Below are 22657 nucleotides of genomic sequence, written 5' to 3' on the forward strand. Positions count from 1 at the left end.
GATCCAAGGATGGTTGGGTTCTCCAAAATGTGGTGGATGGGTCCATCTCTTCTTCTTCGAGTCGATCGCCGACTGATCCCCACAGTATAATCGAGAGGAGGGCTTCTTGAAGAAAGCTATTGCCGATGCAGTTCTTCATCTGTGGTCGATCAACCCTCGAATTTCCCTCAGTATTTAATCGGGGAGGTGGGTCTTCTTGAAGACTGTGTGAAGGACGTGACAAAGGAGGTGTATCCTGAGTGCAGCCCTTTAAATCACTGGATTCATACTAGAAACCCGCCAATCATTTGCTTATTTTGTCAAAATTATTTAGATGGTCGCCTAAAGATAATTATATTCGTTGACCGAAATCAGGAGGATAGTTGTGTGTGCAGATGCATTTATAGCCGAAAGTGTTTAACGTGGAGTTGTCCAGGCTCGATCGTCCTTAACTCAATGAGAAAGTCATAGGAGACGCGTTTGACCACTGTCTGTCTGTTGTTCTAGAGTTGATCTCTAGCACCGACATGCATTAGTTGGAAAATATTATTTGATAGTCAAACGCATTTTCTCGACCTCTTTGTGATAGACATGTAATAAAGAATAATTTTAAAAATTTATCACTTGATTCTATCGAAGACGTCGTTCAGCCAACAATCAGGGGTCTCGGGATTCTTAGATACATTAACTGAAACGAAACATTTACTGTATGAGCTATCTAAAAGAGAAAGGGACGATACTATTTCCGGTTCAGGAACCAAACTATTTTTCCTTCTCACTGGAGACAGTGACTGGATGGTATGATAATAACATTTAAGAATATGACACTTAGAAATATAGTGGGAATTTTATGTGGTCAGTTCTCAGTATGGTTCTTTTTTATACTACTCTAGACATAGGAAATTGTAGTTCTAAACCTTAACTTCGTTGAATCCATTTACATCATCAACTGGACGTGGTTATTTATAGAACATTATACTAAGTTCAGGCGGTGGCAGATAAAATCATTATTATTTACAGTTAAAAGTTAATATGTTTTACGGTGTGACCGTGTTTGAGGGCGAAGCAAAAAAGTTTTGGCATTAGTACATGTATCTATATCCAAAACAGGACAAAAACAACCCGAAGTTAGCACACGGACGGAGCTGTATCAAAGCATCCTAATTTTGGGCATTTGATCCGCCTATACATTGAACGCGGGAAATATAACGCGATTGATGTAAACAGTACATTGTGACGTCATATTCAGCGTCGTTATTTAGCAAATTTACAAACAGCGTTTGAACCACAACAAAAAACATGGCGTTAATCGTGGAGTAATTATATATGATTAAGAAAATAAGATTTACATGCTTTTACGAATTTTATGTAACATCTCAGAACGACGTGAACTAGTGTAGACGAGATTCAAAATGGAGGAATACATGTCCACGCGCTAATATTCGAATCGACGCCATTGGTACCAAACTTTTCAAGTTCCATAGGTATGGTTTAATTTTTCATTATTTTCCTATATTTCCCTTTTAAACATGTATATACGTGTTACCTATAGGGAGAGCTCCGCTCTCACGGCCCTTCGGGCCGTGAGAGGGCTTCGCCCTCTATTACAGTAAAAGGCTAAGCGATGATCCTCAGACTTTTAACTTGGGTTTTTGCTAAGTTGAAAACAAATTTGTGTGACTTGCATGATCATTTGGTAATTTTGTTACTAATCCATTGATCCACAGGGTTTTGACACAATCTATGCAAACTGGTATATATCCATGTAGTAATATATATGTAGTAATATGTCTTGCATCATGACTGTTTTTAAGGGTGAAGCAAAAAGTATTGGCATTAGAATCTAAATCCATAACAGAACAAAAAATGTGCCGAAATTCGCATCTGATGTGTGAAGACCGAGCTCTATCAAAGCATCCTAATTTTAGACATATGATCCGCATATTCATTGAACGCTAGAAACATAATGCAAAAGGGGATTTTCAAGTTCTTCCGTTCCATGCAAATTTTGTGTTTTAGAATCTACCAACGTCACATGATTTGGCGATTTTTAAGGCATGCTTTCTTGCGGTTTAGCTAACAATCAGACGATTTCATTTATTTTAATTTACTCACTGGCTTTGATACCAAATTTAAGAACCAGTGTCATTGGTGTGTGGCAGAGGGATGTATTATGGATTATGTAAGAGGGGAAAATAGGCACGTAGCATAATTTTTCAGGTAGGGGGGGTGGGTGGGCGGAGAAGATGTCTTCACAATATTTTGTCTAAAATTCTTGACAAGAATAAATAAATATATCAAAACAAACAAAACTTAACATATTCTTTTGACTGATATTCAAAATCTTTCAAATTCCAAATGCATGGAGGAGGGTTAAGTAGTAACATACGACTTATTATATCTCAATATACCGTATATTTTTTCACACCTTTTAAGATTCAGGAGGGGGAAGGTGATTGATTGATTGTTTTTACAACTCGTTGAGAATTTTTCACTTATATTGAGACGCCACCAGCTTTAGGTGAAGTACTGCAAATTTAGACCTATGCTTAGTGCTCAGGGCCGTAGCAGTGAGGGTTCTTTATCTTGCCAATGACAGTTAGGAGAATTGACAAGGGTTTTTTCCATGTAAATCATAGTTAAGTAAACAGTTATGTCGTAATTTAGTATGAATTATATTTACTATTCTTTTGCCAAGAAAAAAATGTTTAGGCACTATTGAAATAGGGCTGAAACGATTCACCAAAATATCAATACCATTCAATATAAATGCTCAATTCAATGTTCGATTCATTGTCTCAAATTATCTTTTTAAAAAGTTGGTTTACCGTACTTGATCTAGAGCTGTGTGATCTGAAAGGAGTTTTTCCTTTATGATTTTCCAACATTAACGAAGGCAAAAACTAGTAATTTAAAGTGTTTGTTTATCCATTGGCAGACTTTCAATCATACCTAAGTGTGCCATTTTTGAAATGTTGCTATGACAACAACATTGTGATGTTTTAATTACAGCATTGACAGACTTCCCATCATAACTTGTGATGTTGCTAGGGCACCAACTTTATGACATTTTGTCAATTGCTCCAATTTATATACAAATTTGCTATTTAATCAGAAAGCAAAAATAAAGATTCGATGATAATTTATTCAAAGTCATTTATTGTTATGTGTAGTACTAAGTATTTATTTTGTCATTCCACCCTCACTGTTTTTGGAACATAGGTCCATTTATTCTGCCTCGCTGTTTTGGGATATCGGTCCACTTGTTCTGCCTCACTGTTTTGGGATATCGGTCTACTTGTTCTGCCTCGCTGTTTTGGGATATCGGTCCACTTGTTCTGCCTCACTGTTTTGGGATATCGGTCCACTTGTTCTGCCTCACTGTTTTGGGATATCGGTCCACTTGTTCTGCCATTCCTGAATATTGTTCAATTCACTTTAAGTCTGTTCAGCCATTTTGTTATTCCGGATTTTAGTAACCACAATTTTTTATGAGAAGTCATAGGTTGGGTACACCAGTCACTCTACATGTTTTGATGCATTGTTAAATTCACATATTAAATAATTAAGAATTCTTACCATTAGAAATGATGGGGTTTTTTCTATTCAGGTGTATACATTTTCTACATATTCCCGCAGAGCAAGTACGTGTAGCTGCACACCAATACAGAAGAATAGCCACACACCAACTGGTTCAGCAGAATACCTTTAAGAGGATGTTTTACTTAAAACAAAATGAGACAAAGGCATTTGTACACACTGTTTTATGTAAAGTACCATAAGGATGGAAAGCCATAAGAGAAGTCTCAGAAATGGAAGGAATTTTTCTACAGACAGCCAATCAAAATTCCTCTTGCAAAATCCAATGACATCCTTTCAGGAAACCATTCAGAATTGCTATGAAGGTACATGAACTACATCAACCATTTTTAGCTCACCTGAGCTAAAAGCTCAAGTGAGCTTTTCTGATCACCCGTATTCCGGCGTCCGTCTGTCAGTCTGTCCGTCTGTAAACTTTTAACATTTTTCACTTCTTCTCAAAAACCACTAGGCCAATTTCAACCAAAGTTGGCTCAAAGCATCCTTAGGTAAAGGGAATTCTAAATTGTTAAAATAAAGGGCCAGGCCACCTTCCAAGGGGAGATAATCAAGAAAAGGTAAAAATAGAGTAGGGTCATTAAAAAATCTTCTTCTCAAGAACCACTGGGCCAGAAAAGATGAAATTTATAGATAAGCTTTATTAGGTAGTGCAGATTCTAAATTGTTAAAATCCTGGCCTCCGGGGGTCGGATGGGGCCACAATAGGGGATCAAAGTTTTACATACAAATATATTGTAAAATCTTCAAAAATCTTCTTCTCAAGAACCACTGAGCCAGAAAAGCTGAGATTTATATGAAAGCTTCCTGATATAGTGCAGATTCTAAATTGTTAAATTCCTGGCCCCCAGGGGTCGGATGGAGCCACAATAGGGGATCAAAGTTTTATATACAAATATATAGGAAAAAATCTTTAAAAATCTTCTTCTCAAGAACCAGTGAGCCAGAAAAGCTGATATTTATATGAAAGCTTCCTGATATATTGCAGATTCTAAATTGTTAAAATCCTGGCCCCCGGGGGTCAGATGGGACCACAATAGGGGATCAAAGTTTTACATACAAATATATAGGAAAAATCTTCTTCTCAAGAACCACTAAGCCAGAAAAGCTGAGATTTACATGAAAGCTTTCTGACATAGTGCAGATTCAAGTTTGTTAAAATCATGGCCCCCGGGGGTCGGATGGGGCCACAATAGAGGATCAAAGTTTTACATACAAATATATAGGGAAAATCTTTAAAAATCTTCTTCTCAAGAACCACTAAGCCAGAAAAGCTGAGATTTACATGAAAGCTTCCTGATATAGTGCAGATTCAAGTTTGTTAAAACGATGGCCCCCCGGGGGTCGGATGGGGCCACAATAGGGGATCAAAGTTTTACATACAAATATATAGAGAAAATCTTTAAAAATCTTCTTCTCAAGAACCACTGAGCCAGAAAAGCTGATATTTACATGAAGGCTTTCTGACGTAGTGCAGATTCAAGTTTGTTAAAATCCTGGCCCCCGGGGGTCGGATGGGGCCACAATAGAGGATCAAAGTTTTACATACAAATATATAGGGAAAATCTTTAAAAATCTTCTTCTCAAGAACCACTGAGCCAGAAAAGCTGATATTTACATGAAAGCTTTCTGACATAGTGCACATTCAAGTTTGTTCAAATCATGGACCCTGGGGGTAGGATGGGGCCACAAGGGGGGATCAAAGTTTTACATGCAAATATATAGGAAAAATCTTTAAAAATCTTCTTCTCAAGAACCATTGGGCCAAAGAAGTTCACATTTACATGAAAGCTCTCTGACATAGTGTAGATTCAAGTTTGCAAAAACCATGGCCTCCAGGGGTAGGTTGGGGCCATAATAGGGGCTACGGTTTTACATGCAAATATATATGGAAAGTCTTCTGATATGGACCAAGGTGACTCAGGTGAGCGATGTGGCCCATGGGCCTCTTGTTTAGCATGCTTTCTAATGTTTTTACAAGTAAAATACCAATAGAAATTGAATGTCGGATTCTAAATTATTTATTAGAATCACTCTGAATATTCAGTGTTGTAAGAGTTTTATGTATTAAATGTTGTACTATTAAAACAAAGTATGGACCTTAATGTTTTAAATAGATACTGTTTATTTAAAGTCGGCTTTACAAAACGATTCGAAGTATGGGCATCTTTGAAAAGAGTTATCTCATAAGTAAGGTTTAAGATGTGATAAAACAAGTCATTCCAGAGAAGCTTGATAAAGTACATTCAAAAGTGAAAGACTTATAACTGTAAAAAGCTTTAATTTCGCGGGCTAATTCGTGATTTTTATCGTTCAGTATTTCACAATGGTGTAAATTTCATGGATAAACCCCATTTAGATGAACTCATAAGATGAACAGATACCCCCCAAATACTTTGAACAGCACTTTGCGATGGTTTTATTTTCGTGATCATTAATATAATTGCGAATATAGCAAAAATAAAACCCAAGCGACTATTTCGCCCTTTACAGTATTGTAGAGACGATTTCATTGCTTTATCATCCAGTTTTACTTATTACATTGCTTATGTATATGCATGTAAATATTTTGTAGGTGTTGTTGAGTATATAGATGTTTGGAAGAAGTTTGATGGGGCTGGCACCCATCTTGTGGACTCCTTCTGTAACAGTTTGTGTGAATCTGACTACCATTTTCTGGGTCTAGAGACGAGCCAGGCCTTCAATGTCGTTCATGCTAGCAGCAATGGAGTAGATCCGTCTGGGAAATTGAGGGAAATTGAGAAGCTCTTAATTGGCCTCAAAAGTCACTTGGAGTCAGTAGAAAATGTTGAGAAATCCAATTCACATTTACAGGTATCAATATGAATTTTTAGAGGCCTTTCGAAAAAGTTAATTTTTTTTACTGTTGATGTCTGGCTGACATTGACAGACGAATTTTCTGACTATGCAACAGCAAGTGAACACTCTTTAAAAGTATTATAGTCCAGAATTCTATACTGTGAACTATTATAGTCCAGAATTCTATACTGTGAATTCCTATAATCCAGAATTCTATACTGTGAATTCCTATAGTCCAGAATTCTATACTGTGAATTCCTATAGTCCAGAATTCTATACTGTGAATTCCTATAGTCCAGAATTCTATACTGTGAATTCCTAAGTATATGTGTGGAATTTATTATAAAGTATTATAGTCCAGAATTCTATACTGTGAATTCCTATAGTCCAGAATTCTATACTGTGAATTCCTATAGTCCAGAATTCTATACTGTGAATTCCTAAGTATATGTGTGGAATTTATTATAAAGTATTATAGTCCAGAATTCTATACTGTGAATTCCTATAGTCCAGAATTCTATACTGTGAATTCCTAAGTATATGTGTGGAATTTATAGTCCAGAATTCTATACTGTGAATTCCTAAGTATATGTGTGGAATTTATAGTCCAGAATTCTATACTGTGAATTCCTAAGTATAGGTGTGGAATTTATTATAAAGTATTATAGTCCAGAATTCTATACTGTGAATTCCTAAGTATATGTGTGGAATTTATTATTGCGTAATTTTGCAAGAAGCATAAATTTCTCGCGAATTTTAAATTACTTGCTTTTATTTTGATATTGCTAAAATACATGTAAAGACTCTTGATCAACAGAACGCTCATAAATTTATGTTCTCGCGGTTTGATAAGAATCATTTCTCAATATTAAGTATTCACATAAATAAGAATCTACAGTAATTCTTATCTGAAATTTGGATCCAATTTGTGTAGAACAAAGTTATTTCATTGCAGAAGACGAAAAGTTCAATACAGACAGCAACATGTATCTGCATTGTCTTCATGTAAGTGAAAACATCTTTTTTGTATTACAGGTGCTATGTCAGTGTGTTCTATTGTTCCTCAGGGTGCAGTCTGATTACCATCAGCTGTGTTCTCAAACCATTTCGACACTTCTCGACAAACTAGTCCAGAAATACAAAACCACAGATACCAAAGATGTTCTACAACAAATGACTGATCTTGAACTGGTGTCAAGAGAATCCCCGAGTCGTAGTTTTCTTAAGAAAAAGAGTCCTTCTGCTTCACCAAAACTTCCAGCCAAACAGAATTTAAAATCGTCATTCTTATCTTTGTTTGAGAGGAAGAGTGGAGAGAGTGATGGTAACAGTGCCTTTTACGTAGATTTAGAGAACCCAAGTTCGAAAGCTTCACAGGGGGACATCCACGCGGTAGATAAACCAGAAATTCTTGTACATATCGGGCTTGATCCTGTACAAGAAAATGACAAAGCAGATAGTGTATCAGCGTCATTAGATGATTGTATTCTTTTGCCAGAAATTACAAACCAAGATATATTGAAAAGAAATCCTCTTGCCTCAGATGAAGAGCTGGACTCTGTTGTGAATTTACTTTCAGGAATTGCTGTACCTAACACCCAGATGCAGACAATTCATGAAAATCACCTGACTGTGCCTTCTCTTTATTCCTCTCGAAATTCTTCCCCTGGACTCAGTCTCTCGTCAAGGTTTTCCTCGCGCACTCCTTCACCAGGTGGAAGTGATGATAGCTCAAGAATTAGTCAGAGCAAGGGACAGCGAAGGTCAGAGGGGTCTTTGGATTTGACTGGTATTTTACGAGGAAACACTTGGCCTCATCGCTCAAGTCTTCCATCAGGACATATAACGGGTTCCCCCGACTTTGGTGCTCACAGTGCCACCATTCCTAGACGTTATTCAAAGGATGGTCACTCAGCAGGCAGACATCTAATGAATATGCATAGCACAGGTCATTCGTCAACCGGATACCCATGGGGATATCCTGAACCCAGATATAGACCCTGGGTAACAAAAAGCTTGCCATCTTCTCAAGGGTAAGTTTTGTTATAAATGTAATGACTAATATACAGTGCTTTATTCTGTAGTCCTTGCTGTAGCTGCAAAACTGTAACTGTGAACAAACTGATATAGACCAGAAAGCTACACATCCACCCATATAGAAACCTATCATGAAATTACTACACATCCACCCATACAGAAACATAAAATTACTTTTATTAATACCATTATAGAAACCATCATGAAATTACTTTTATTACTACCATTATAGAAACCTTCGATTTACAACACAACTTTTTCTGTTCATGATTCAGGTCTTGTATCTCTGTATGTTTGACATGGTTTTACAAAATTTTAATTCAGGTGTCTGCATTTGTTTTTAAAATGATATTGATACATTGTATGAATATAATTTATGCTTTAACAGATTTAAGTGTTCTCTAAACAAATTGTTTTTGTTTACAGTTCGGACATTTTACACAGCAGCTGGTCTGCCTTTCAGGACTCGGATGATCTGTCGGATGACTCCTCAGGAGGGGAGCCATTCTTTGCCATGGGGCTGGACCTTGTGAATGCACTAGAAGCAAAGTAAGCCTCTAAATCTGAAACTTTCAGCATTTTTTTTTTCACTTAAAAGTAGTGGATGGTTTGGATATTTGCCATACATTTGGATTGTATGTTGGTTTGAAGATGTTCTATTGTAAATTACATAAAACAGGATTGGATATAGGTTCCTCCAAGTTAGATATCCTCTCCCCTTCACGGGGCATAAGCTGCCAAAGTCATATTTGCTGATTGTTACCAACATGACTAAAACATATTTGCATACATAAAAATGACCACTAAACAAATTGGAATTCATACATCTCATAATCTTTTGTTGAAATTTTGACATTAGAATTTCTTTTGTTTATATAGAAGCAATTGAAAAAACATTGTTGCATGGAAATGAATAATTCATTGTGGAGAAATTTTGCATAATTTTCATAAATTTCTATTGGTTTTTTTTCACTCTCAGATTTATTTTTCTTCATTTTTTAATGCATTCCAGCATTTTAATCATGGTTCAGAATTAGAATATTGTTTTTACATCCCAGCTGACAGTTAATGCGCCTTTAATACATTAATACAATAGATGATTAAATAGATGTTAAATATATTTTTACAAAAGCTGAATCCAACTTTATTATTCTTTGTGTACACAAATTCATAACAAAAATTATTAATGTTAATTCAATCATGAACAAAATGCTCTTATCAAATGTTTTAGCTCAATTATGCTTCCAAAATTTTTTTATGGTACAGCGATAGCTGTACATCGGTCCATTCAGGATTTTCTGTTTCTATTTTCATTTCTCTGTCACATATCAAGCCAAACTTGCTATGCAGCTTCTATGTGGGTCACTATAGATCATGTAATTTTGATCCATTTCAACTTCTCTTGCGGGAGTTTTGCCCCTTTATTTGAAAATTAATGTTTTATGAAGAGTACTGATTTGTCTGTCTAACTCAGTTTTCAAGTGAGGACCATCTTATTTTGCAGATTGTTTGTATGGGTATGGCCTACATTTTTGCAGTTACTCCCCTTACACCGGAAGTTGGGGGCGCGCTTACGATTGCGGTCCTAAGCTTCACATAAATAGTATTAACAAATAGTGTATAGTAAAGCTTATGTTACCAAATTCTATAGTATACCAAGTTTTCACAGGTTGTCTTATATCTATGACAAAAGTTTAATTTCTTCGATTTAAATGGAGAAAACGTTTTATACTATGCACTTCGTCAAATTGTAGAGTTGGGAAAAAGGGGTGTGTGTTATAGGTGTATTTGACGTTTATTTCTGTCCAAATTATGCAATTAATACCTAGGAGTTCATTAGTAATCTGTTTTTAAAACAATAGACACCTAGAATTAAAAACATATACATATAGATAGTATGTGATACAATCAGGCACGTAGCATCGTAAGGGGGGTGGGGACTTCATAATATTGTCTAAAATTTCTTGACAAGTAAATTAAAAATAATAATAATAATAATAATCCAAAGCTCGAGATGGAAGGCGGCAAGGGTTGATTTTTCAGTTTCATTCATCGGTTAAATTTGACATTTTCACTACTATTCACGACAATGCTTTTTTTATAGCCCCCGCAAACGAAGTTTGGGGGGTATACTGGAATCACTTTGTCCGTCCGTCCGTTTGTCCGTAGACGCAATTTGTCCGAAGTTTATTTCTAATACTGCTGGACATATTTCATTCAACTTTATGCACATCTTCTATATATACTAATGTCATTTATTTACTGACAAAATCAATGACAAAGTAAAATTGGCATAACATAATGATCTTTAACAAAGTGAATATAAACTAAAGACTAGAAGAGTTGACCAGGGATTTGCAATCATACAGTCTAAAGTGTGCCAAATAGTATTCATTGTTTATATTAAGCATATTTTTAATATTACATGTACTGCTGTACTGTAGAATATACACTTCTGCATTCACATTGATTGCCCTGTAGATAATGTGAAAATATCCAATGTGCTTGCATTAAATATTTCCCATCATCTTATATGCCCCGCGGAGGATATTAGTCCCATTAGGACAGTTCTAGTTTTATGGGGGGGGGGGGGGGGCAGCCTATCCGACTATAGATCCATCTCTGCACGTAAAAATAGCATAAGAGGAGGCAGACCCATTGTTGCTAGGAGCCTGATGATTGTTTTTGTGCTCATTTGAGTAATTGAAGTGCAAGAAGAGGTGTAAGTTGATGTACACAAAATCTAACTTTCAAAAGATTGAATCACATGCGAAAAAGAAATATTCTAACAGAAATATTACACTAGAGATACTAATTCGAGATAATTAACATGCTTTATTTATTGGCACCTAGTGTACATTTAGTGACAAGTAGTTTTGTTCAGTGTGAAACGATAAATTGATAATGTACATGTATGCGTTGGTTTTACATGTGTTTTTAGGCATATAGTACTGCATGTTTTTTTGTGTTTTGGTTGTCGAAAATATTGATGAAAATTAATAATGAAGAGTTGCTGATATACTAAGGACATCATGATTCTGATCTAAAGAAATCAAGGACTAGGTAATATTTACATACTTTATTACATCATAACCATGCATTGCTTGAGAGAAAAACACACAAGGGACACATATAAATATAATTAGTGACGAAGATATTTTGTTCAATTTTACTATTTTTAAGTCATTACACGTAATTGTTAGAAAAATTCCTTTACTGTCGATTGATTGCAATAAAAAATTGGGAATTTTCTATTTATTCTTTATATGGCACCGTCAACTGAGGACCGCAATATGCTGTGCGCCCTCTGTAATCAGGGAGAAATAACTAGCATAGCGTTATGAAAAATGTAGGTCATTGATGATGTGCATTGGCAAGGATTTTCATTTTCTTCATTTTTGAGAAAATTACATGTTTGTGAGTGCATGGTTTGTCCTTTTATCTCCTCTCACAGTTTTAGAGCTAGGGTCTTTGTAAACAACTTGAAGTTGTGTGTATTGCAAGGATTTGATTCTCAACATATAGATGTCCATTGACATACTTTGTCCAGAGTATATCTTTAACATAGATGAACAGATTTGATTAAAACTCTGTGCAAATCTTGCATGAATAATGAAGTTGTGCACCTGCTATTTTGATTGAGATCTTTTAACATTCAAGGAAGTTATGGATATTTTTTCCATTTGTAGGGGGTGTTGTCATTGTCCAGATATATTTAAAAACCAATGAACGGATTTGATTAAAACTTTGTGTATATATTATGTATATAAAGAACTTGTGCACCAGTCATTTTATTAAGATTCTTTAACATTCAAGGAAGTTGTGGATATTTTCATTTTGCAGGTGTTTTTTTTTCTTCTTCAACCTTATGGACTTCGTCATTTTCTTTTACATTTCGTATCAATGATATGTTCTCTCACAGAGACTAATGCATTAGTTTAGGAGAGGGTATATTAGATTAGAATCATCAGTCTGTCTGTCCATCTGTCTGTGGATATGATTATGCCCAGACAATTTTAAAAAGACTAGTACATGGATTTCCCTAAGTACGCTCTTTGTTACAACATGATTAGTGATAAATAGTGAGGTCAAAGGAATTTTGTACATCCTGTAACTTTTATTGAGATGAAACATGAATAGTGTTGAAAATCATGTCTTTCTGATCTTCAGCTATACAATATTTCAGATATGCCCCACTATTGATTAGCCATGTGGGTGGTGTGGGTATTAGGATAGTTCTAATTTATTTCTTTGTTGCCTTCGGGGGCGAAGTGTATCACAAACACATCTTGTTTACAAATTCGATTAGACATTAAAATTAACTGTGTTGGGTTTCAGTAAGTTTAGTGTTGTATGGAAACAAAAGGTTATGTTTACCCTTACAGCCCAGGAGGAAGCAGTGATGATGAAACAGAGGATCAGAAAGTTTTAGGCAAGCCTGACAAACACTCAACAAACACCTGGCCTCCTAAACAGGTATTGTCTCAAACTGGCCAGGAAGGGCCTCCACATCAGCACCCGCCAGAGCAAGTTCCTTTTCACCGCCCAGTGTCCATGCAGTGGAGTGACCCTCTGGCCAATCGTACCCCCTGGCCTGGTAAGTGGTCAATATTCCTGATTCACTTTACATAAATCTATTTTGTGTGCTCTTCATCACATAAGTGGTCACATTTTAAAGGCTCTCGGGCCAGTATCGAATACGCAATATAGAAGATAGGAATTTTACAACTTATTAAACTAATTATGTAAATGCACCATGTAATTTCCCTGATACTTTCCTCTGTACCAATGCTTTGTGCAGCAAATATGGTATATTTGTAAGTTTTCCTGGTTTTTTAAGCATCTTGTTAAATGTCTGATAGTTATGCAGTGATTTTTCTGTTTTTTCATATTACATGAGCCATTACATTTTTACCAAACTGGGAAAATCAAAACATTGTAATTAACCTTAATCAATAATAAATACAATATATAAGTAATTTTACATCATTTACTCAGTTAATTTGCTATGAAAATACCACTGTCACATTTCTATTTTTATACCCCCCGCAACAAGTTGGGGGGGGGGGGTATACTGGAATCGGGTTGTCCGTCTGTCCGTCCGTCCGTCTGTAGACGCAATGGTTTCCGGACTCTAAAGCATTATCCTTTCCACCTACCATCACCATATCATATATATGGACTACCCATGGGATGAAGATGTTCCCTATCGATTTTGGGGTCAAAAGGTCAAAGGTCAAGCGCACTGGACATCGAAGTAGCAATATGGTTTCCGGGCTCTAAAGCGTTATCCTTTCCACCTACCATCACCATATCGTACATATGGACTACCCATGGGATGAAGATGTTCCCTATCGATTTTGGGGTCAAAAGGTCAAAGGTCAAACGCACTGGACATCGAAGTATCAATATGGTTTCCGGGCTGTAAAGCGTTATCCATTCCACCTACAGTCACCATATCGTACATATGGACTACCCATGGGATGAAGATGTTCCCTATCGATTTTGGGGTCAAAAGGTCAAAGGTCACGTGCACTGGACATCGAAGTAGCAATATGGTTTCCATTTAAATTCTTTAATGGCTTTTTTCATCGCATGGAGATGCTGTGTTCCTAGATACCTTTTGGATCATAATACTGAAGTTTTACCTATTACCAACACCCTTTGGGAGATTGGGGTAAGCGGGGGGTATTCTTAGTGAGCATTGCTCACAGTACCTCTTGTTGTAACTTTCTCTCTCATAACACTTTGAAGGTGTCAGTTATTTTCTCTAAATTTTCATGTGATAGTTCTTTGTTTAAGTGACAAATGTACATTAAAGTGTGTTTTACATAAAAACTTCAATGTAACGAAAACAATATCACAAATGGGGGGGAAAAACCAACATCAATTTTGGGGGGGGGGGGGGGGGGGGGGGCTGTATTAGGACTTAAATTGGGTGTAGAAAAATCACTGGTTATGAGAAAGAAGACATTATTGCTCAAGAGACTTAAATCTGATGTGTAACTGCAAATGCAGTGCTTAAACCGCAGGGTTCTTTATTCAAATCCCTGCTTTCGATTGATACCATGGTGGCCCCAAAAGGCCTGAATCGGGGGTTATAGGTGGGGGGGAAGGGGGTGTTAAGAGATTTACTTCAATTAGTCTGTTCTGCTTTGAACATGTTTATTGTGTCCATATTGTTACCTGTGCACTTATTGATTTCCAGGTTTAGGCACCTCACAGAGCATGCATGGGTTTAGTTCCACCAAATGAACTCGGCAAATGTAGGACGGAAGTCAACTGGAATGTCCGAGACAAAGCAAGAACAAAATGTATAAGGTGCTGCAGTGGTGCTGCAAATACTTAATCATCAGTATTAATTCTAAAGCAGAGGGTTGATAAGGAATATACATGTTTCTGTACTTTATGTAATTGTACACATAATGCTGATAAGGTATTTTTTCAGCTTTATTTCAGGGTATTTTTTATACAAATTTGGTATTATTATTATTTTTACAAAAGTGACAACAAACTCAAACCATTTTGCCATGAAAGAGAGAATATGCAAACCTCTTGCCATCTGTAATTCACATGTAAATTCTTATTCATGGCTTTTGATATTGTTTAAAATCAATATTGATTTTTTTTAAACTTATGTTTGTAAATTTCAAGTAGAGAAATTTTGATATTTTCAGCTTCGAACTTGCATGAAAATAATTAGAAGTGGGAAGCTGTTCTTCTTTTAAATCTTTGTAGTTTGTTCATCCATATTTTTGTTAGCAAGATGGTTCATTTAATAATTAATGTTGTGTAGAAAACCATTGGTTGTGATTAATTGTATTATTTAAAATGTGATGGGCATGTAGCAGTTATGTTTTGATTTTGTGTTATAAAGTTACCTTTATATGATACAGATTCTTTGATATTTATTCAGTAGGACCTCATTTATTGAAAGCACATGTAAAATAGACAGCTGTCAAACTCTTGAAGATACATGAATATTATTATTTTTAGCATGTTATGATCCTGATGTTAAGGGGCAACATTTTCAATAGATTGTTTGCAGTAATTAAGTTATGTTAATTACCAAGAACCAGATAGTTCAAAAGTTTATTGAAAGTAAGAGAACTGGTTGATCATTGAACAATAATGAAATATAGTGAAATGTAGTTTGAAATGTTTATTTACTAATTTTATGATATAATGATTTTTTTATGTGTCTTGGCATCTTTACATGCTCTGTAAATAGAAGAGGCCCGGGGATGTACTTTTTTCCCCTTTCATTTATCTCAAACATATCAATGTAGTAGCAGAAATGTCAAAAAGTAGTTTTAAAGTTGATGTCTAAAAAAGTTAATTTTCCTGCAAAATAACCAATTGCCAGTGGATTATTATGCTATGAATATGCCATACTTTGATAAAAACAAAGTTTGCCTGGTAGCTTTTTGTTTAGAGTGAAGATGTGGAACAAAATGATATTTGCAATTTGTACATGATTATATAATCTATACCTGGAACATCAATATAGTGTTTTGTTTGACACATGTGCTCACACTTGTGTAAAGCAAAATTTGTGATTTAAAAAAAAATGAATAAGGGAAATTCAGCCACAGATTTAGCTCTGGCAGCCGGATCAAAGTTTAAATAAGCTGTCCTGATCAAATTTTGTTTGTTGTCTGTCTGTAGTCTGTTATCAACTTTACATTTTTAAATTCTTTTTCAGAACCAATTTCAATCAAACATAGCATGTGAGGAAGAATCATAATCATTCAAACAAAGAGCAGTGTTCCCTTTCAAGGGGAGATAATTAAGAAAGATTGAAAATATTGTGAGTTGTTTAAAGGGTCTTTTAAGGACCACTATACCAGAAATGCCAAAATTGTAAAGCATGAGTCCCAGGGCCACAATAGGAGTCCAAAGTTAGTATCTGAGAAAATTCTTTTGAAGAACCACAAGGGTCTATTATGTCAAATTAATTTAAAAGCATGTAGATTCAAGTTTGTACACACCATGTCCCCTGGGGCTGGGATGGTGCCACAGGAGGGGTTCATAATTTAAAAGCAAATTTAAAAATAATTCTCAAGCTTCACAAGGGAACAATCTTGTAGATCTTCTCATATGTAAAATCAGTTTTGGCTAATCCATGACCCTTTTGGCTATGGTGGAATTATAGGAGGAGTTTAAAAAGTTCCACTTAGGAATATGTAGAATTTTGAAGAAAAAAATTCTCAAAAACTACGAGGACAATTTTATCAGAGTGATATAAGCACCCATATATAATTATACCCCACGCAACGAAGTTGCGAAGGGTGTAATGTTTATGACCCGTCCGTCAGTCCCTTTCTTGTCAGCGCAACTCCCATGAGACCACTCAACAGAATTTCTTGAAACTTTGTAGTTAATAAGGGCACACTGTAGATGTGCATATTACCAGGAAATTCTGATTCAATAATTTTTCTGGGAGTTATGCCCCTATTGAACTTAGAATTTCGAGCCCATCTGCCCTGTTCTTGTAGTAATGCATAGCAGTACCATTCATTATGTGAGGCATTGTCAAGCAATGTTGGAGCATGGGGTATGTGAGCCTGGGGTATAATTTTTCATTGGAAAATGCCGTGGATCAGATGAGCAATGTTATCCATAGGCCTCTTGTTAAGTTAAAATAAGGAAATGCAGTTAAATTTTAATGTCGCCTACACAAAGTACATGCAAAGATATTGATTTCTTGTGCATGGGAACCTAAATTTTAGGGACAAATATAGGCACATGAATAACAATTGAATTTTTATTAAAATCCAAACTTTGAAAAAGTAAATTTTTGCACACAGATCACCGAGTGCTACTAATGTTATTGGATGGCAATGAACATAATTTAGGTTATGAAAAATGCACTATAAATTCTGTGAATTATATGCAGTGCACTGAGTGTAAGGGATGACCTCGATAGGAAAAAAATATACAGAAAGCGGTAACTGATTTGCCTTTAACCTTGAAATTAATATTAAAAAAAAATCAATTCATATTCCCTTTGTTGAACTGATGTGATCTATGCTGGTTAAGCTCATGAATTTTCACATTTGATATGAGTATGAAATGTCACTGAATTATTTAATGCTGCTAAGTAATTATTATTGTATTTTACATGCATTTTGTTTTTTTGATCTTTATTCCATTTGTCATTGTAGGGATAATGTAAAATGATTTCCTTTACATATTCATCAGTTATCATAGAATATTGAATTAATGGTATGTGGTGCTCATATAAATAGTCTGTCTCCATGTTTTATTCTGCAAATTTACATTCTAAGCTGTAATATGATTCTAGTACAAATACTTGGTACATGCACACTAATTTAAGGTGCTTCATACATTATCTTATATTTCACAACCATGGGTGCTTATTCAGTTGGTTTTATATTATTTAAACCAATGAAAACTACATGTAATTTGTCATGTAGAAATCGTCAGTGAAATGTGTTCTTTAGCTGTCAAAAGCTAGACTAATAGATTATTTTAATGAGTGAAGATCAACATACCTAGTTACTGTCACAGATTTATGTGACGAGAAATTGGCAACTTTCATTACAGATGCATGACAATTAAAAACAGATGCATAACTCTTTTACTGTTTGTTTTTAACATTCATTGTCAATGAATATTCAGTGACAATTGTTAATGCATTCCTGACACATAAATGAAGCCGAGTTTTGGTAGGTTTTTCTTCTTGAAAACATTTCCATCAAAATTTCAAGACAATTGTTGAGAATATTGGTCCGACAAACAAGTGTGTCTCAAAAAAAAATTTAAATTGTGGACTTGATGTTAAATTATTTCTGAAAAATTGTCAGGGGCTGATGCTCAACAGTAGTAAATTCCTCAGGACGATAGGAGAAGGGGGGCTGGTTTTAATCAGACTATAAATTCCTCAGCTGAGCAAAACTTTCTTTTAATTTTCATAATGCTCAGTGCTAACCAATATCAAATCACATATTACGCACAACTACATTGTACCCTATTGAGAATAATTTTATGTTCATTTAAATGTTAAAAATTCCAGTTGAGGATGATTTTATGCTAATTCAAATCTTAATCAGTCTTATCCACTATTCCCCATTTGTGGGTTATTCGAGTCACTCAGGTGGTCAATGGCTATCCACTTCCTATTAATTAAAACTTCTTTCAATATTTTTATTTAATATATTGAGAGTAAAGCATCTATGGGGAAAGGGGAACAAAAATTGCAAATTTCATAGGCACAGAAGGGCAGGGTCATAAATGATGCAATCTTTTAAAAAATATTTTTTTACTTTGCGACATAGCAGACTTATAGTGTGTTTAGTCGTGATGAGTAAAAAGGATTTTGCCAAAATTGTGAACTCCATGGCTCAAGCTGAATTAGGTTTGGAGTAAAGCAGGAATTTATGACTCAAATAGTGAAAATGGATTATTTCTTTGAAAGTCCTCGGACTACTTGACATCGGACATTAGAGGATAGGGTGATATGTTGTGACCCTGAATATAATTTTGCTCTGGAGAAACATATTTGAAGAATTAAATGAAAGTAAAATTAGATCTTTACACACACACACACACAGATATATATACATACACACGCACATATATATATATATATATATATATATATATATATATATATATATATATATAAAGAGAGGGAGAGAGAAATCAACATCCCATCCATCTCTATAGGTTTCAAAGATACATTCATTACACTACTATCTAAATGCGGCATGACTGATTTGTTTCAGAAGACTCGGGTGAATTGTTTTGGATCAAGGCCTACTCAAACATCGATGAATTGAAAAATTACTGGAATTTTTATATGATGATGACAGATACTGCGTTACACATGGTCAAGTGATGAGGATGGGGAAAATTGTGCTGTCATCTTTTCTTATAAATACATTGTACGTGTATTGTCAAAACTTTTGTGCGAAGTTCAAAAATTGCTATGCATGACAGTTGGTGATGTACTACTAATATTAAAGAATTAGTTACTAATGACTGGGAATTTTTTTTTATACAGTGATATAGCACATATACAGTAACATGTAGAATTTTCCTTGATTACTACAATGTTGTATAAATTTTTGAATGACAAATATTGCTATTAAAAATATGTTAAAATCCCACATTTAGAAAATGAATTGTAATTATGAAAGTTAATTTTGAAAATGTTGAAGGAAATGTCTTTGTCTTTGCAAATGAGCCAGCTGATTTATGCAAAAAATGCTGATTACACTTAAAATTGCACCTCTGCCAGAGTGATATTCATTGCAGGCACAAAAATTTCAATCATGTATTTTTGCTATTTTTGAATTAGGCACAAAATATTATACAATGGACTATGTAAATTAACAACACCACACAGACACAACTATGAAATTCTTCAGCAAAAATGTCGGCAGTTGGCGAGACAAGTTCAAAAAGCATTTCTGCTGAATCTAGATAAAGAAATCATTAATTTTCATAAAGTTTTGAAAGATGAATGTTTAGTATATTTATCACAATTGTTATTCTTTGCTCAGTAAAAGCGTGACCAAAGTAAAACTGCTCTTTCCCCTCATTACCACAACCAAATGCATGCATCTGATATTTTTGTTAATTGGGCATGAAGCAAAACCAAGGGCATTAAACAGTGAACAAAATTTATGTATTTGTCACAACTTTTTACAGAAATAAATATGCATATTGTGTTTGATTTGTAGCTGCAGACTTGTAGCTCTCGGTGTGGGGGTAGATATACCAGAGAGCTATGGTTCTACAGCTACTTAATGTTGTAGCAATTCTTAAAGTTACGTCGATAAATAAACATATTTTGCCTCATATTTACTGCTGGTGTGAAATGTTACTATAATTTCTCATTTTCTTATTTTTGAAAAAGAAAGATTGAATTGGATTTTTTTTTAAATGTTTATACATGTATATAATATATGCAGGTCATAAGGTAGACATTTTACTTGAGGAGAGTTAGATAACATGTAATCTATAATAATAAAGTTGCTGTGCAAAATACTGTGTTATTTTAGTCATTATTTTTATAGGATTGAGACTCATTGAAATTATTTATTCACTTTAATTTCTCTGTAAAGGCACTGTGACCTTCAAGTGACCTAAGAACTTGACATAAAAGCCTACACTTATATGTGTGTGTGTGTATAAATATATATATATGTGTGTGTGTGTGTGTGTGTGTGTGTATTATAATGTTATAGATGCCAAAGTGTGATGGTCCCTCTCCTATAGGTACGGTATGCCAAAGTGCGATGGTCTGGCTCACCAAAGTGCGATGGTCCATCATTTGTAGGTGCACCACACCAAAGTGCGATGATCCGACACGCAAAAGTCTGATGGTGCTGGGGTTCAGTAATGTTTGTGACATTACATTATTATGGCATCATTCGTAATGTCTTTCAAAATCAAACCAAAGAAATGCAACGTCACTTCGCTCCAACAAAGGTTCTCTTTGCTGGCACCAACATCTTTAGGAATATTGGAGGAAGGCACGGGATATTAAAATTGGCATGGATGTGTCAACAGCAAAGTACAATTCTTGTTGGAATTTCTACTTCGCCCAAACATGGTGTAATTCATGATCATTTATTACTTGGGACATACACTCAATAAGTTCCTGGTGGGTATGCCATTCTATACGATTTCACGTGGAAAATTTTGTGCTTAATAACATGCCAACTAAATGATAATGAAATAAGTTATTATTTTGCATTGATATTTGGTGAAACAACACGTGGTTGGTACAGTCTGTACCAAAACACTGTACATTCAGTTTTGTAAACCACCATTGCACTTTGGCACATTAATATATACCATCGCACTTAGGCACATCACACCCTCGGGGTTTGGCACAGACCATCGCATTCAATCGTACTACTTGGCTATTTCCGTAACCGGAAATAAACCTTGTATGTGGATCAACATCATTAGAGTTGGTAAAGTATACTTGACTAATTTCTTTAAATTCTTCAGGAGTACATGTATGTAAATATCATACTCCTGAAGAATTTGTAGTGTAGGAGAGAAGGAAATCTACGGCTGGACCAGAAATTGAACCCGGGACCCCTGCATTATAGTTTGTTGCTCCAACCATTGAGCTACCCCAGCCAATACCCACGGTCTGAATAGCGTTCTACATTCCTCCCCCCTTTAATATGTCATTGACCTGGAAGACGCACACAACCCAGAGTCCCCTGGCAGGGCAACTTGCAGTGCAGGGGTCGTCAACAACACCGACTGTAGAATAGGAGAGAAATTCTATGGCTGGACAGGGAATCAAACCCAGGACCCCTGCATTGCTGGTCAGGTGCTCTAAACACCCAAGTTATCCACGGTCCATATAGCCCCAACTACTACAAATTAAAGAAACTAAGATTTTTTCTCAAACTTATTACAACAAAGCCAAATAAATAAATAAATATATCAGTCTAGGCATTCATTTTATTGTTTGTATCGTGTCGTTAATTGAAAATGTTAAAAGGAGTAAAAGAAATATAATTCCATATATCTGTTGTGTACTGTCGCCCCTTTTGCAAAATGCATTGCCAGTGTTGCTATTCTTGGTATTTATGCATATCAAATTAGAAAATATAATTGGATATTACATTGTTTATTGTTCCATGTAAGTTAAACAGCCATATTTATAGTCCAACTGTCAAATAACTAGGAAATATATTATACGTAAATGATGTACCTTCTCTCAAAGAATGCATATACAACCAAATGGCTTAAATCTGATGCTACTTCACTTATGAAAGTTGGAGAACATTTGCCAAAAGATCTCAAGAAATGGAGGTTTTGTAGATTGTTCCTTTCTTGAACGAAATGCCCATTTTTTCTTCTTTGAACATCAATGGGGGGCATAGTTATAATAATTTGTTACATGCTTTGTTTTATATTACCACCATTTTACAGAAATCATTTGTGCCATATTACATATACTTCAAAACTGATGGTGAATTCACGTGTATCATATAAATAATTCAAATTTCTGTTGACAAATTTAATCCTCTATTTACGGCACAGTTCTGAACCCATAAAAAGATTCAAATTATCCAGGAGATTTTAAATCTGCAAAGCATATGACATTGTGTAACCAAGAACCTAGAATATATAAAATTAGGTCCCGGTCGTAACCTAGTGATAGCAGTTACATAATTATGTCCTTTTTAAAAAAGATTAATTATCAAACTAGAACTGATATATT

The 22657-nt window shown here is 35.1% G+C and overlaps 1 protein-coding gene across 3 annotated transcripts; it reads left to right on the top strand.

Moving 5' to 3' along the window:
• The first annotated feature begins 690 nt into the window (after positions 1–690).
• Positions 691–20452, top strand: LOC125682992 (uncharacterized). Of its 3 annotated transcripts, XR_008801261.1 has the most exons (8): positions 706–777; positions 3590–3884; positions 6152–6411; positions 7432–8429; positions 8860–8982; positions 12819–13030; positions 14642–14747; positions 19185–20452. XR_008801261.1 is itself a non-coding variant. In XM_056159052.1 (7 exons), the coding sequence occupies exons 2-7, from the start codon at positions 3764–3766 to the stop codon at positions 14686–14688; spliced, it is 1761 nt and encodes a 586-aa protein (XP_056015027.1). In that variant the 5' UTR covers positions 691–777; positions 3619–3763; the 3' UTR covers positions 14689–20452. The 3 variants fall into 3 exon arrangements, 2 of the variants coding, with proteins under 2 accessions (XP_056015027.1, XP_056015035.1); XM_056159052.1 differs by having other exon boundaries at positions 691–777; positions 3619–3884; positions 14642–20452; XM_056159060.1 differs by having other exon boundaries at positions 704–777; positions 14642–20452.
• The last annotated feature ends 2205 nt before the right edge of the window (positions 20453–22657 follow it).

Source organism: Ostrea edulis, chromosome 1, assembly GCF_947568905.1.
Source record: "Ostrea edulis chromosome 1, xbOstEdul1.1, whole genome shotgun sequence".
Lineage (NCBI taxonomy): Eukaryota > Metazoa > Mollusca > Bivalvia > Ostreida > Ostreidae > Ostrea > Ostrea edulis.